This window comes from Takifugu flavidus, chromosome 4 (assembly GCF_003711565.1).
Source record: "Takifugu flavidus isolate HTHZ2018 chromosome 4, ASM371156v2, whole genome shotgun sequence".
NCBI classification, from domain to species: Eukaryota; Metazoa; Chordata; class Actinopteri; order Tetraodontiformes; family Tetraodontidae; genus Takifugu; species Takifugu flavidus.
In genome coordinates this window covers 8,684,677-8,699,137 of record NC_079523.1, presented here as the reverse complement: position 1 = coordinate 8,699,137, position 14,461 = coordinate 8,684,677, and the positions used below count along the sequence as shown (strand labels likewise).

The window sequence follows — 14,461 nt, the reverse complement described above, 5'->3', positions numbered from 1 at the left end:
AAAACACACTGGGGGTGTTGCTGAAGAATATACGTAGGGAGGGAAGGGTGAGGATGAGAGCCAGGGTGAGGACAGGGCTAAACTAGTTCACACGATACTAAATATAGTATCATTTGCTTCCTTTTTTTATTAACCATTCCTGTTGTTAACAGATGTAACAGGCAGAATTAATATATGGGCAACAGAAGTCCCAAACACTGACACAGAGAAGAACTTTTAAACAAGAGTTTACTCAGCATTACCTTTTAAATTATTCATTTCTTACAAACATTGTGATACAAAACCTGCAGCCTAACAGAGGCCAACCACGGAGTCGGAAACATCTGACGATGCATTAACATTTTAGTTTATTAAACTCTTAACGGGCATAACTGTGTACTTGTGTGTTTGTCTCTTTTGAAAACAGGTAAAAATATAATTTTCATCCAGGAAAAAAAGAGATAAATAAGCACTGTATATAGCACATTCCTGACGTCCCCCGTTCCTCTCTAGTGTCCATCTCTAGCTGTCCTGTACGTTGTCTCCTGGACCCTTAATGAGGCGCTTGTGTCCCCGTTTCCCTGCAGGGCCCCGAGGTTTGGCGAAGGCCTGCTTGTGCGCGTGCTGCTTAGGGTGGACCTCATCGTAGAGGAACTGCTCCGTCAGCTCGTCCCCGTCCTCGATCTCCAACTGCAGCAGCAAGGAAACCATTAGGAAGACGTTCAGTACAAATGTCAATTTGACGTCTTTTTAGTCCACGTCGCATCAAAACCCTGTTCAGAATCTTCTTTTCACTCCCCTCCACCTCACCTTTTTGGCAATCTCCAAATGGTAGTCTCTCTCCACCTCCTCCAGAAGTCGACTCTTGCAGCTGGAATAGAGCATCCGCTCTTTAACGTTGCAGCCGTAGCCCGGCATGGAGTAAATGAACACTGTGGAAGGAAAAACCAAAACTAAAGACTCTTATTGTCGCAAATAGATCCTGATAAATGAGGAAAGGATCAGAACAAAAGAACCGCATGCTGACGTGCTGACAACTTGTTTACAGGGAAACCAGTGTTGGAGTGCAGATCCAAATAAGAAAGCGCGTGAGCACCTCTCTCTACGTCTGGACTCCAGATGTGCGCTTCACTGTGCAACCGTGCGCGTTTTGCACTGAAGATTATTAGAGACATACCAACAGATTCCAGGTAGTCTCCTTCGTGGGAGTGTTTATAGAGGAAGAGATGATATCTGGGAGTGTCTTTTGGAACGCTGCGGGGCAAGTCACATGTTTCTGTTGGGTTGGAGTGGACCAGCTCGATCGTCTCCTTCTCTACGTCCAACCTCTAAAACACAACGCGGCAGAACGGGTTCATGTGTCACCTGAAGAATGAGCCGAACTCGGTGTTGTGGTTTCAAACTCACCAGCTGTATGTAGTTGATGCGCTTGTGTGCGAGCTGCTGCAGGGCTCTCTTGGCGCTCTCCCGCAGGGGGAAGGCAAGGCCCTGCAGAGTCTGGTGCTTGCTGTCCACGCTGATCTCTGTCTTCACCTGTAGGGGGCAGCAAACACCACACAAATTGACCGCAGGCCCCCAGAGTGACATAGAAGTGCAAAGAAGGTCCCAAGTGTCACATTAAAGAGTGAAATCACAACTTCCTCCTATCATTCTTTTTTTTCACATGCAGATTTTATTTAAACAACATACCTGTTTGACTTGGCCCTGAAAAAGCGAAAAACAAATCAAGGTGCGTGTGAAGTCCAAAGTTGTTGTATTGGAGACTCCCCCGCACTCTGACACCTCTTACCTCTGTGATCTTGATCCTCTGGAGCTCCTGCTCCGCTAACGTGAGCGGCGCAGGACCCGAACAGGACGACACATGATGCTGGTAGCCCAGGAGACAGATCTCCTCCTAATGTTGCAAGAAAAGTGAGAGACCCTTTTTAAGAGCAGGGCAAAAGGCAAACGCCTCGTCAAGACGTGCCAGTGCATCAGAGCAGGCAGAGAGCAAGCATGCGTCACCTTGGCTGTGCCAAATATGTCGTATTTTACGTGGCCGCCACCGAATTCTTTTTTCACTGTGGCACGCGTGGCGGCGTAGAGCATCTTCTGTTTCACCTGCAAACATCAGAGCGGGGACATTTACTGCTGGAATTCAGGACAGCGTGTTTTCTAAACAAGCTTGAAACTAGCTTATTTAGCAAATTTTATTTTACAGTCTTAGATTGGGCGCTTGGCAAGGTCAGTTGTACTGTCTCTGCTTATAGGTGTGTGTGGCTAAACCATCCATGCAGTTGCTGGGGTCAGCACTGTAGCCTACCGGGGACTGGTCCGGGGACCACGAGATGAAGATCCACTCATAACCCTGTGCATTGTGGGAGTCGAGGCGATACAGGACGTAGCAGGGCTCCTGGTTGTCCAGGAGGGGAAGCAGGAAGCGGTCATAGTCCTGGTCCCAGCTCTTTTCCGGCTCTCTGTAGGACCCCAGCACCAGCTGCTCTGAAAACCAGCCCAGTACCCATTACAGACCTTAAGCCCTCTATGCGGCACAGCCTTTGTGCAGTACAATGACGTGCACTGCACACGTTAGGAGACACGAGCGACAGTCACAAGCACTCATGATTTACATGCAAGAGGATTATTGCAATGAACAGGTGTACGCAAGCTGCTCGGAAATTGTTTTGCTGTGTTGTATTACGTCCATAATAGCTTGCATGTTACGAAGCAGCGGGCTGTTTAGCATTTAAACTGTTAATTGTTAATTAAATCCTGTCACACTACGTTTAAACAATTTGTTTTGGACATTTCCTCCCTGTATCCCTGTATTGCCACCTAGATGCTAACTCCACCGTCCCAGACAGCTGTCTAAGATCTGGTGACCTCTAGAGGTGAGAGGTGTTTAAGCCGGCGTGTTCCGGGCTCCTCTGGACACCTGGTGAGGCTTGTTCATCCATGGAGGGGACCCACCTCTGTGTTTATATAAATATTTCAAAACATGTGATACATGTGTGAATGTTTTACACCGCAAAAAGAATGGATTTATGTCCATTACATTTCAAGACAACTAAAAACATATATTTGGTGGAGCCGTGAAGATCCGGGTGAAGATCCTGGCCACATTAGTCCAGTGTAACAGACTACAGTATAACACCGCTATAACAAGATGATCCATACATACACCTGAGGACTGGTGCCCTTGTGCGATGGGGGGGATTTCCTGGCCGTCTCCTGGGACATGATTCTATTCTGAGACTCCACACATTCCTGCTCTGCTTGCTCCCACAAGCATTTCTGTCCGCCGTTGTAGGTCTGTGATTCCATCCAAATCAAATGACTCACGTTGGGTGTGGTCGCCTGTCAGACCTCATCGTATAAAAACAAACCACATCAGGCTCTCGCGGATGAGTCTTCCCAGTTTTTTGGTCTCATTTTGGCTGTGTCATGAAAGGTCTGGCCCCGGGGGCCATCTTTAGAGCATGAAAATGGACATCGAGTGTCGGGTGGATGACTGGATCCCCAATGGCATACTAGCCCAGAGGTGATGAAACCAGCCTCGCCGATCGGGTTTCTCTTTTGACTTGGGGAATGAGCACGAGTGACAGGCCACCGCGGCAACTCACATGTGGTCCGAAATAGCCGAGTGACGCCTGCGAGGATGACAGCGGCAGAACCGCGCGTCTTTATCCGGGAACTGTTGATATTTGGGCCTCAAATCTGAGATTGTTGGACGCGGTGACTTGTAGGCGCGCAAACAGGCTACAATGACCAAAACCGACACACCTGCTGCCTCCCCGAGCTGCTCAGTTGACACACCGAAGCACCCCGATGACGCAAGCACGGTTTCTGAGAAGAAGGTCAAAGTCAACAGCGGTTGACCAACTTTGTTTAGGAACATGGACTCAAACCGAACATCAGAGCTCCCATTGAAGACAGGAAATGTCGGCCTCCATCAGAGACAAATACATGAATAGCTTGTTTCTCCAGTTGTTATGGTCGCACTTAGAATATAGTTGAGATGATTTCTTGAAATAATATGTAGTTTGAACAAACTTAGCATCTAATCGTCCCAAATTTGATCCCAGTAAAGGGATTAAAACCTCACATGTATTACTTTGGAGATAATGTGAGGTTGTTTGGGTATAAAATAAAAAATGGCCAGAGTCCCTGGATTAGACCTAATTAGACCTACAGGTAAAGTAAACAGAGTATCAGTATATACTGCAGCAGTCAGCTTTTTAGGGCTAGAATTGGAGTTTTCTTGCTCATGGGCACCTAGTCTGAACATTATGGCATCTACTTACCTTCCTGAATGCACACCTTGATAAGGCGCACTGCTCCACATCTTGCCCTGGCTAAGAACTCCCTGAGCTCTGGTGTCACTACCAGTGCGAGGAACATGGCTGCTCAGCAGTGTCTTCCTCCTGCCAGAGGAGGTCGAGAGGAACCAGTCCCAAATATCCGCTCCAGTCAAGGGAAAAGTTCAGCAAACAAGGCTGCTGTGGACGTGCTCGGCGCTTCAGACGGTCAGTACTGGACTGCTGAGTGTGACGGGGGGTAGCGCTCAAGCAACTAGGACAGTATCATGTGCACACGGCAAGGCAACCCGATCACCTCTCCCAAATTTAGCTCCCAGGGGCCGACTCTTAGCGCCTGGATACTACAGTAAAGTGTGACTGGCAGACCTAAAAACCAACTGTTGATCCAATATGGCTCCCGACACTGGAGATCAAATAGAACCAGAGGCCAGGTTCTTTTAAGTGGATTCATTCATGTTGCTGAACTAATTAGAGTAATTAAGACATTCATTTTGCTTTCTCAGTTATTTAATACTGTAAAGATGGTGGACGATCTGGACGCTGCACTGGCCAGCATCGTCCCAATCCAGCCACACATTTTAAACCCACTTTAAAAGAGTGCTGTGTTAAGTTTGTTTTTAAGGTTTAAAAATTTTACAATAAAAAAACCCCTAAATATTAAAGATGACACAACCAGCATTGTACAAAGAATTTAATGTTAAATATTCCTTTTTGTAAAAAAAAAAAAGAAGAAATCAGCACACAAATGAAGAAATTATGAAAACAACTTATTTACAATTTGAATCAAACGCTCATAAATGTACACAGCTGACCCCTGCTGGTCACTCAGCCACATCAACAGGAAACCTTCAGTCGTCAATTGTAGGGAGCCAAAACGCCTGCGAGACACCAACCAAAGTGCTGAGTTACAATAGTGAACAAACGTGAAATCAAAGCCTCTCCTGACCGTCGAGCTCACCATGTTGGAACAGGCACTTGCAAACGTCATATACTTGGGGTTGAACTGCAGGCAGCAGATGGGTCCTGTGTGTTTACCATCTAACAACGCCACCTTCATACCACTCTCTGCGTTCCACACATGGATCTTTCCATCCTCAGAGCCTTAAAGATAGAGAAATAATTGAAACCTTCCTTAAAAAAACAAAGAAATTCCTTAAAAACCTTAAAATTCAAAGAAAAATGACCGTGAAATCATGTAACTTCTATGATAAAAATCTCTTTTTCCACCAATAACAGAGATAACTCTTCTTACCAATCATAACAAACTGAGAATCTGGTGTAAAGGATGCCTCCAATGTTACGCCTTTACTATTGTTGTAGCCCTGTGGGATTAAAAAAACGTGTGTACAAAGTTAGGATTTCCCAGAAATTGTTGGACGCTGGTCTTTTTCACGCAACTAAACCTTATGTCGTCTCTTACCCCAAAGGAATGCAGCACCACACCCTTAAAAGCATCCAAGATGCGAAGGGCTGCCCCGTTGGTAGAAAGGAGGATGAGTTTGCCGTCGTTACTGAACTTGATTCCCGTCCACTCGCAGGTCCGGTCGTACTGAAGCTTGAAGGTGGCAAAGGGACCCTGTTGACAAGTCAGCGCCACAGATTTACATTTAGCCACAGAAGTCACCTGTATCCATGCAGAATTGTTCATAAACATCATATCACAACAGGTGCACGATTCGAAAATAGCAGTTTTCAATGGGCAACAGCTGGAGCTTATATTAGAAATATTAAAGTACTTATCACTGAAACATCCATCTTACCTTGTCAAACGACCTCAAATCATAAAGTTTAACCATTTCTGAATTGATTCCAGCAGCAAAAATGAGACCTTCCGGGTCAAAGGAACACACCGGCTTCCCCTGAAGGTGCATTAGTCCCTAGGTTTCAGAAACAACAGGTTGCTTTATTTTGCCAATACCAGTACAATCGCAGAGGATTACCAAACTGTAATGAAGACACACACACACACCTGGCAGTTAGGCGACCTTAAATCCCACAATCTGATAGTTTTATCCAGTGAGCCAGAAATAAATGTGTCATCCACAGGAGACATGCATAGAGACGTCACCCTGGTCAGAAAAACAAAGGTAAAATATCAATGACAGCCTCTTCTCCGCATCAACTAAGGCACGGACAAACATGCATGAACACAAAACTCACCTTTTGCTATGTCCAGGAAAGTAGCGGATATATTTGTTGTCATGAAGGGAGAGGTACCGGATAGTATCTTCAAGAATTCCAAACACAGATATACACTTTGATACGATGCATGAAACCTTAAATGCAACATGAATAGATGCTGCCATTCAATAAGTGTGCAGAAAGGACTCAGCCATGGGCAAGGCAGTCACTTGTACAGTTAGCTCCTGTATGGGGCAGAATCACAGACCCTCAAACTGTACAAAAAACTACCTCAGACCAGAGCGAGCAGAGATTTCCCAAGATGCACCAGTGGTGTTGAGTAAAAAACCAAAAAGGGGGCATTCATAGTCTTAGAACAACAGGCACAAATGATCTATGACAATACTACAATCCTTGACCAATACTGTCAGAAACAAATCGATATCTGTGCAACATACCATCAATTTTGTTGGAACTGTAGACCACCGTGTTAGCAGCATGTGTGTACCTGATTAAGTCCACTCCATACTTTTTACTGTAGAGGGTCCTCTTGGGTCTGCCATTAATTAGACATGAAGGTGGGAGAATGAAGAAATTATCATTTCTTTTCAAATTCATTATGGGCCGTTTTAAACATGCCGAAACCACCCAAATATCAGCCCACATACAGTACTCTAAAGCCACAGTATACAATAAGTGCAGACAGAATTTTACGTTTGTCTTGATCAAGCTTGCGATATAAAGGAAACTAATGTAATTTACACTATTACGTTCAATGTAATTTGCAAACACGAAAAAGTTACAGCGATTGCCAAATCAATCATATTTTAGTTGTTTGACATTTTTATTGTTTTTGGTTAATGTTGTTAATGTTATTAAGTCAACACGTTTAAATTAAATAGACTTTTAGGCGAGCTGAGGCTGATCATTGCAGCGCAGCAGGCCTCGCTAGCTAGCATAGCAAGCAGCTAGGTTGAGCAGGCGACCGTCAAAACAAAGTAAAAACGACACAAAATGTGCTTACTTTCCCTCTTGGCAGTCATACAAGACTAGCGAGTCGTCGTCACTGCTAGAAATAATTGTTTCTCCATTCGTGCTAAAGTCAAAACAATTGATTTTGTCTGAGTTTTCACGAAACACCTTAGCGACTCTGAAGCTCCGCAGCACATTGTCCGTTAGCTTCATGATGGCCTCTGTATCGCGAATGGGAAACGGGCCTCGTTTTAATATTAAACCACCTTACTGGCCTCCCTTTGTGTTTTTGAAATGTAACAGTACTAACACCTCTTATTGATAGAAATTTCAAAGATATTAAGGAAAGCCCGCCCCGGACGCTTTAAATTCACTGGCGTGAAGAGGGAAATAGAGGCGCCGCTTTCGCCACGTCGGTGATGCGCATGTCAACAACACCTTGCGCGCGCATGAAACGGAAATAACGCAAACGGAATTATCGCGATAACAGAAAATGTAAACGAAAGCCCGAGGAACCATGGTGAACAAGGTAAATCCTAGGATTCCTAATGACGTTTAAGGACAGTTGTCCATTAAACTTCATTAGGTGTTAATCAAAACATGCTTGCGATTTGATTCGAATTGTCTAGAGTTTGTCTGTATATGCAGTGTCGTGTGTCGAGGTCCAAAAAATATCCAAGGGACTTTGATTATAAAGCGACCTACTATGTTATGTAACATTGTAGTACTACTTCCTATACTAGTGGTATTAGTTATCTTGTAGTTATTTTTAAGTTGAACAACCTCCATTAAAGGGAGACCACTCAGATGCCTGCTTGGCAGAGCTCTGCGCACCCCAAGTGCTAGTTATGTAATTTCTTAATTGAGAAGGATGTCATGTATAAAATACGTACTGCAATCTGTTGCTTTCTCTGGGTGTTTTTCTATAATGTGTTTTAATGGGTTAAATTTTGGAATGAATGTGACTGTGCCCATTGCACCCTGTCAAATAATTTCTGCCACTATTTGGGAGAGAAAACAAAATCTGTCTGTCCTCAAGTGGGTTGTAACGACTCGATCAGGACAGGTTGATCAGAATTGCTTGTGAAAACATTGTTTGGGTGTGGTATGTGGTCTGGCTCACATGTTTGTCTGACTAACCTGTGGCCCAGAACCTTCTTTCTATAAGTCAACAATAATAACCAGCCACTAAATGTGAAATTTACCTGTGCTCACATATCAGTATGGACCTCAAGCTTGCCGATTCAGTAGTGTGTCCAAAGGTCAAGGTCGGCCTTGTGGCTCACTGTGTAATGTAGCTGAAGTTGTGGTTGATCCACATACACATCACTGCAGATGTTTTTAGAGCTGCCAATAATGGAGAAACCATCGAGTTGTCATTATACCAGCAATAACCTTACAACCACTGACCCCCCACCCCATTTTTTGTGCTGTCTTTGATCCATTTGTTAATCATTAAACACAGGGTCCACAAGTCAAGCCGATACCCAGTCCTGCAAGGCTGAAACCCACTGAGCAGGACACCACAGGAAAGAAGCTGCATTTCACACTTACAAGCATTACAGGTAGGATTGACTGGCACGGTGGCATTTTATGAAGATATTGACAATATTAGTTCTATTCACGAAAAGTGACTTTTCCAACAGGCAAAGAGATTTCCGTTAGTTTGTAAGATGGTCGCCACTGTCACACATTACTCAGTTAGCCCTCATTCAGACATTCAGAGCAGGAAACTGTTATTACTTGTTCATTAAAGACAAAACAAAACCATTACGTGGCTGCGTTCCAAGTATGTGGCTGTTTTTTAAAAATGTCTTTTTCAGTCATCTATAAAATTGGGACAGGGGTGTTACCCAATCTTGACAAATGAAATCAGGTGGTAGCGTGAGTCTGACTGAGAGGCACATGGGAGACACCCCTCTTTGACATTTACACTATAGTTGCACGTAACAGTCCATTTCTTTAACGCATGTGACACCACGGTTATGCGACACCTCTGAATCTGTGTCTCAATAGCAAAATATGTTTGAAAACATCTACATTAGCAGGATTGATGTGGAATGTCTCTAAGCTTCTAAAGGTGTGTCTCTTATGTGGCTCATAGATCCAGGCTACCACCTGGTTTCATTTAAGTAAGATCTGGTGACGCCCCTCTCTTGGGTTTATAGATTATTTGGTTGAGATTCATTTGTAGTCGATCCCTTTAGATCCAAACCAGCCATTGTTAAATCGCCCTGTCCTACACTCCAACATCCACAAAGACTCTTCCTGAAGTTTTAGTCAATAGACAATATTCACATGGTGTAAGCGACATTCTCTGTGTGTAGGCATGTTTTTGTACACAGATTTGACAGATTTTTTCCCCGTCAGCTCCTCTTCCTGTCTCCCTGTATACTAGCTCTTGTGTTTTTCAAATCACTGCTGTGATAATCACCCCGACTGCAGTTATACGTGCCGTTACGACATCGATGATTGTGAATTCTGACATTAATCTTTCAGATCAGCTGTGCAGCACATGGCTCGAGTTCTGTCCCTGGTCCGGCCTTGGCCTGTTCCGTCTCTTATCTCCAGGATAAAACCAATACTGTGTAAAATGTCAATGGATTCGCGTGCACGGGCGGTTTTTGCGGCTGCAGTGGAAGCTGTGCAGCCAGACGCTGTGGTCCGAAAGAGTTTAGAGCGCAAAGGAGACTCGGTTTTTGTCGATGGCCATGAGCTTGTACTCAAGCACAACCTGCACCTGGTGGGTTTTGGAAAGGCTGTACTCGGTATGGCTGCTGAGGCAGAGAGGATCGTGGGGGATCACCTGGTAAGAGGCATTATAAGTGTGCCGCACGGGATTCAGCAGACGTTACGGCAACACGGGAAAGAGTAAGCGCCCTGTTGAACAGTACAGTACTCAAGAGCGTCAGATACGACCTCTAAATGGCACCATCATTCTTCCTTCCCTCACAGACATCTGTTGTTAAAAGAAAACAGTCGCATACGCGTAAAGGAGGGAGCGAAGCACAACTTGCCAGATGCTGATGCCCAGGAGGCAGCAGAAGAGATCAAGAATTTAGCCAACGCACTAACAGAGGAGGACATTCTGCTTGTTTTAATTTCTGGTAAAAAAACAAACAAACCCAAAACACTTTTGTTTGTATTTTCTTCATTTGTAACATAACCACACCAACATGTCTGACACACCATGACCAAAATGTGTGCAGGTGGAGGCTCGGCGCTCTTACCCGCGCCCATCCCACCCATCTCTCTACAGGAGAAACTGGGGGTTACACGTAAATTAGCAGCGGCCGGCGCCACAATCCAAGAACTGAACACAGTGAGACGCGCCCTGTCTTTCTTAAAGGGTGGTGGCCTCGCATGTTCTGCTCATCCAGCCAAGGTAACCTCATTGAATCTCCAAAAGGGATTTTTTTTGTGCATTTTGCTGCAGAAATGCCGTCTTTTGAGCCGTGTCGCCATATTTTATTGCATTTTTTTCTTCATAGGTGGTTGCTCTGATTTTGTCGGATGTAATCGGCGACCCTCTCGACCTGATAGCCAGCGGCCCCACTGTGTTTGCTGAGGTGTATCCTGAAGGAGTGCTGTCAGTCTTTGAACGTTACAAGTTATTAAGCTCTCTACCGCCCTCAGTTATGGAAGTTCTTAGGAGACCTACGTGCAAGAAGATTATGCATCAACCCACATCACCGGGACATGTTCTCAATGCAGTAATTGGCTCTAACAGCCTGGCGCTCAAGTGTGCAAGTCTCCGGGCTCGAGAGTTAGGGTTTCTCCCTCTTGTTCTGTCACCGGGAGTGTGTGGCGACGTCAGAGCGGTGTCCAAACTCTATGGCCTCCTGGCCCGCTTTGCCTGCTCTACAGACAACCCTCCTCCAGAAATTGCCGAAGGGATCCTGGCGCTGGGGAAGGAGGTAGGCGTGCAGACCTGGGACCTGTGCCGTACCATGAAGGTCTTGAATGAAGGATGCACAGAGGGATGGGGCGCCACCTGTCTCTTAGCTGGAGGTGAACCCACTGTGGAGTTGACAGGAATGGGTCAAGGCGGTCGAAACCAGGAGCTGGCGTTGCGTGTGGGATGGGAGCTGAGAGGCCTGGAGCGCCCACCGGACGGCCCAGTATTCCTCAGCGGTGGAACCGATGGTCAGGACGGTCCCACTGACGCAGCAGGAGCCGTCACTGATGCCGGGCTGTTAGGGGAAGCACAAGCACAGGGGCTGGACATCGAAAGCTTCCTCATGAACAATGACTCTTACACCTTTTTTCAATGCCTCTCTGCAGGGAAACACTTACTTGTGCCTGGTCTAACATGCACCAATGTGATGGATGTGCACATGCTGCTTATTCCACCTATTCCCAATAATAGAAGATAACAGGAGATGAGGACTGATGTAGACTGAAGAATAACTAGACAAGCTGTGCCTCAAGGCCACCAACATTGTTGTTCAAATAAAATAATGTATGTGTTTGAAGTACAGTGATCCCTCGCTATATCGCGTTTCATCTTTCACGGCTTCGCTGCTTCACGGATTTTTTTTGCGAGTCGTTCATTGCAGTTCTCAAATATAATCGAAGGTGGCATATCCGTTTATAAAAATCTTCTTGCTCAGAAAAAGAAAGAGCGCCAACAACTACCCATAACAATGTTCTTCTCTCGGAGAAAGACTCCTGCGCCTTCAGTAGAAACAGACGCTCCAGCGGAGCGGAGTCAGGACGAAGAGGCACAGCTGGGACTGTGAAATACGCCAGTGACAATGTTTCCAACCTTGTATTACTATATTAAAATTATTGTTTTAAACAAATTTTGGGCTTTAAAACAGGTTTTGATTTTTGGTTTCATTCTATAGTTCAGTATTGCATTGTAAAATAATTTAAAAAAATAAAGCTGACTACTTCACGGATTTCACTTTTCGCGTGTTATTTTTGGAACGCAACTCCCGCGATAAACGAGGGATCACTGTACACATACATTGTTATAGTGTGTTTATTTCTTGAATTCCAAACCCATATTTTTTTTCGATTTTATTGTCCATTATTCAAAATGAATACATTTCCACAAAAATAACTTTTATTTCTTGACATATTTTTGTGGGGAACAAAACTTTATTTATTTATTTTTTAAGTGCTTGCCTTCGGTTTCACGACGCGATCAGTGTTGACATCACACAAGGTCGGCAGTGTCTCCACAAACAATGGAAAAGACGGGCCCGCTAAAGGATGCAGGATCAACTGAGATTTCATTATATTTGCCTGATAATGCCTTGAAGAAGAAAAGAATCCCATCCGAGTTATGTAGATTAGGTTGGATATTGGCTTTTCTCTTGAATATAAAGATCAGATGCAATGTCAACATTTTGCTTAGCAGTTTAGTGATGATGTGAGTGAGTTAATGTAATGGTTTTTGGACAAAATAACTGAGCTGAGACAAAATAAACATATTGTTTAATAATATATAAACATAGCATAAAGCCTTAAAAACTGGGGAAAAATATTGTCTTAAATCCCCCTTTAAAACAAATGTATTTATAAATTATATACAGTTGGTTTTTGTGCAATGGTAATGAACATGTTTGCATTTCATTTAACATTAAACCAACACAGGTTTGTTTAACCATGACAAGCCAACAGAATCAGAAACACAATGTCAGAGACAGGATCATCCTGATTATCTGAACTGCACCCTGAAGATATCTGGGATTTTTAAGCAATAATCTTCTATTGCCATTTAATAATGACTTGGATTTTCATCAAATAAAGAATATTTAAGGTCCCACTGAGATTGTATAACAGGGGGCATTTCTCAAGTTAAAATTAAATGACTCCATAGTTTGTTGAGTGAAGGATCAGTGTCAGAACAATGATCCTGCTCACTGTAACCTGTAATATATGTGCAGATACCAAGACACAACCCTTTTCTTTCCTTGCTTTGTTCTCACTCATAAAGTCTCATTTTTGATCTGTGTAAAACCAGTTTTCTTAGAAGACTGTACAAACAAGTCTGGAGAATTTCCAAATTTATTCCAGGATATTCAAATGAGGAAGTAACGGTTGATGAACCAGTCTTCCATGTATTTACATTGTTTCCAGTCTGAAGATAATGGCACATGGATGTTTCTCTGGCCAGACAGTATCTAAAACCCACTCAAGAAAGATGATAGAGTCCAGCTTTCACTTGCATAAAGATCACCATCACTGTCCTGTTAATCTCGATGAGTTTTGGGGGGATCTCCTTTTTCCCTTGAAAAAAAAGAAGAGGAAAACGTCTATTATTTCATGAACACATTTTCCCTCAATGAGACAAAATGCAAATGTTATAGATCCAATGTGAGGTAACTGCCTTCAATGTTCAATGAATCAAAGCGGAACCAAGGACACGTACCACCCGCTCAGAGGGACCGTATCAGGTGTTCCTCCATTCTGGCCCGCACCTGAACATCAACATCGAGACGTCAAACGATCGGATCGATGGTTTGTACAGGTAAAAAAAACAACAACACACTTACCTTGTCGGTAATACATATCGTTTACTGTGTTCCCATACACTTTCCACGCAAAATGGATAGCGATTAGACTAAAAATTAACCATCCTAGTAGAATTTTGAATATGGAGACTCTCATGTCGTTGGTCAGCCAGTCGTCCACGAATTCCGAAATAAATGACATGCAGCTGTCAGCGATGCGGGATAAAAACTCAAAATCCCAAGCCTCCTCCATGATTTAAAGGAAAAACAGTATTTCAAGAAACGGAGTCTATACCTGAGAGATTGTGTTAAAACGCGACATCACTTCATAACATCCAAGTTAAATGGGCAACATCTTTAGTGTGGCGGTGTTTATCAGTTGTCGGAAAAATCGGAAATGACGTCGATATAAATATTTCTTCTTTTCCGGAATATCGCGGCTGGTGTCTGCAATATGTGCACTGCCGCCCCCTTCTGCTCTGGAGTGTTGACCGGAAATTGGTCCGCGAAACACGTTATGCCTAAAGTTAGACATGACGTAAGGTCCGGTACATAAGTAAGAAGCAGCCCTTGCAAAATTTAAATATTAGTTTGATATGGTTTTAAATTATATTATTCCCCCATTTC

The 14,461-nt window shown here is 44.0% G+C and overlaps 4 protein-coding genes across 10 annotated transcripts; 1 reads left to right on the top strand and 3 right to left on the bottom strand.

Moving 5' to 3' along the window:
• Nucleotides 1–210: 210 nt before the first annotated feature.
• Nucleotides 211–4,576, bottom strand: LOC130524516 (twinfilin-2). Of its 6 annotated transcripts, XM_057030734.1 has the most exons (10): nt 4,263–4,575; nt 3,742–3,804; nt 2,282–2,460; nt 1,984–2,079; nt 1,769–1,873; nt 1,669–1,683; nt 1,387–1,512; nt 1,157–1,307; nt 790–911; nt 211–669 (listed from the first exon to the last, which is right to left on the bottom strand). In XM_057030734.1, exons 1-10 carry the CDS (start codon nt 4,357–4,359, stop codon nt 502–504), a joined length of 1,122 nt encoding a protein of 373 aa, XP_056886714.1. In that variant the 5' UTR covers nt 4,360–4,575; the 3' UTR covers nt 211–501. The 6 variants fall into 6 exon arrangements, with proteins under 6 accessions (XP_056886714.1, XP_056886715.1, XP_056886716.1 ...); XM_057030735.1 differs by lacking the exon at nt 1,669–1,683 and having other exon boundaries at nt 1,754–1,873; nt 4,263–4,576; XM_057030736.1 differs by lacking the exon at nt 1,669–1,683 and having other exon boundaries at nt 4,263–4,574.
• A 377-nt stretch (nt 4,577–4,953) lies between these two features.
• wdr82 (WD repeat domain 82) lies at nt 4,954–7,787 on the bottom strand. Its single transcript, XM_057030742.1, has 9 exons — nt 7,423–7,787; nt 6,857–6,954; nt 6,438–6,504; nt 6,247–6,346; nt 6,038–6,154; nt 5,698–5,853; nt 5,530–5,599; nt 5,236–5,378; nt 4,954–5,155 (listed from the first exon to the last, which is right to left on the bottom strand). Exons 1-9 carry the CDS (start codon nt 7,581–7,583, stop codon nt 5,126–5,128), a joined length of 942 nt encoding a protein of 313 aa, XP_056886722.1. The 5' UTR covers nt 7,584–7,787; the 3' UTR covers nt 4,954–5,125.
• A 25-nt stretch (nt 7,788–7,812) lies between these two features.
• Nucleotides 7,813–11,850, top strand: glyctk (glycerate kinase). Its single transcript, XM_057030727.1, has 6 exons — nt 7,813–7,899; nt 8,836–8,935; nt 9,870–10,241; nt 10,326–10,477; nt 10,580–10,755; nt 10,862–11,850. Exons 3-6 carry the CDS (start codon nt 9,886–9,888, stop codon nt 11,744–11,746), a joined length of 1,569 nt encoding a protein of 522 aa, XP_056886707.1. The 5' UTR covers nt 7,813–7,899; nt 8,836–8,935; nt 9,870–9,885; the 3' UTR covers nt 11,747–11,850.
• A 948-nt stretch (nt 11,851–12,798) lies between these two features.
• On the bottom strand, nt 12,799–14,237 carry tcta (T cell leukemia translocation altered). 2 transcript variants are annotated; one of them, XM_057030745.1, is made up of 3 exons: nt 13,877–14,237; nt 13,711–13,801; nt 12,799–13,610 (listed from the first exon to the last, which is right to left on the bottom strand). In XM_057030745.1, exons 1-2 carry the CDS (start codon nt 14,085–14,087, stop codon nt 13,728–13,730), a joined length of 285 nt encoding a protein of 94 aa, XP_056886725.1. In that variant the 5' UTR covers nt 14,088–14,237; the 3' UTR covers nt 12,799–13,610; nt 13,711–13,727. The 2 variants fall into 2 exon arrangements, with proteins under 2 accessions (XP_056886725.1, XP_056886724.1); XM_057030744.1 differs by having other exon boundaries at nt 13,753–13,801; nt 13,877–14,236.
• Nucleotides 14,238–14,461: the final 224 nt, after the last annotated feature.

What these genes read in the sequence shown, in the direction of transcription:
- LOC130524516 (XM_057030735.1), bottom strand. Translation starts at nt 4,359, where the DNA reads ATGTTCCTCGCACTGGTAGTGACACCAGAGCTCAGGGAGTTCTTAGCC. An exon ending in ACATATTTGGCACAGCCAAG is followed by an intron (nt 1,874 to 1,983) that starts GTGACGCATGCT and finishes TTGCAACATTAG; the next exon opens with GAGGAGATCTGTCTCCTGGG. An exon ending in GCATCAACTACATACAGCTG is followed by an intron (nt 1,308 to 1,386) that starts GTGAGTTTGAAA and finishes GTTGTGTTTTAG; the next exon opens with AGGTTGGACGTAGAGAAGGA.
- wdr82 (XM_057030742.1), bottom strand. Translation starts at nt 7,583, where the DNA reads ATGAAGCTAACGGACAATGTGCTGCGGAGCTTCAGAGTCGCTAAGGTG. An exon ending in TATGACTGCCAAGAGGGAAA is followed by an intron (nt 6,955 to 7,422) that starts GTAAGCACATTT and finishes AATTAATGGCAG; the next exon opens with ACCCAAGAGGACCCTCTACA. An exon ending in CAGTTCCAACAAAATTGATG is followed by an intron (nt 6,505 to 6,856) that starts GTATGTTGCACA and finishes GAATTCTTGAAG; the next exon opens with ATACTATCCGGTACCTCTCC.
- glyctk (XM_057030727.1), top strand. Translation starts at nt 9,886, where the DNA reads ATGGCTCGAGTTCTGTCCCTGGTCCGGCCTTGGCCTGTTCCGTCTCTT. An exon ending in TTACGGCAACACGGGAAAGA is followed by an intron (nt 10,242 to 10,325) that starts GTAAGCGCCCTG and finishes CTTCCCTCACAG; the next exon opens with ACATCTGTTGTTAAAAGAAA. An exon ending in TCTGCTTGTTTTAATTTCTG is followed by an intron (nt 10,478 to 10,579) that starts GTAAAAAAACAA and finishes AAATGTGTGCAG; the next exon opens with GTGGAGGCTCGGCGCTCTTA.
- tcta (XM_057030744.1), bottom strand. Translation starts at nt 14,087, where the DNA reads ATGGAGGAGGCTTGGGATTTTGAGTTTTTATCCCGCATCGCTGACAGC. An exon ending in CGATATGTATTACCGACAAG is followed by an intron (nt 13,802 to 13,876) that starts GTAAGTGTGTTG and finishes GTTGATGTTCAG; the next exon opens with GTGCGGGCCAGAATGGAGGA. An exon ending in ACGGTCCCTCTGAGCGGGTG is followed by an intron (nt 13,611 to 13,752) that starts GTACGTGTCCTT and finishes TTTTTTTTCAAG; the next exon opens with GGAAAAAGGAGATCCCCCCA.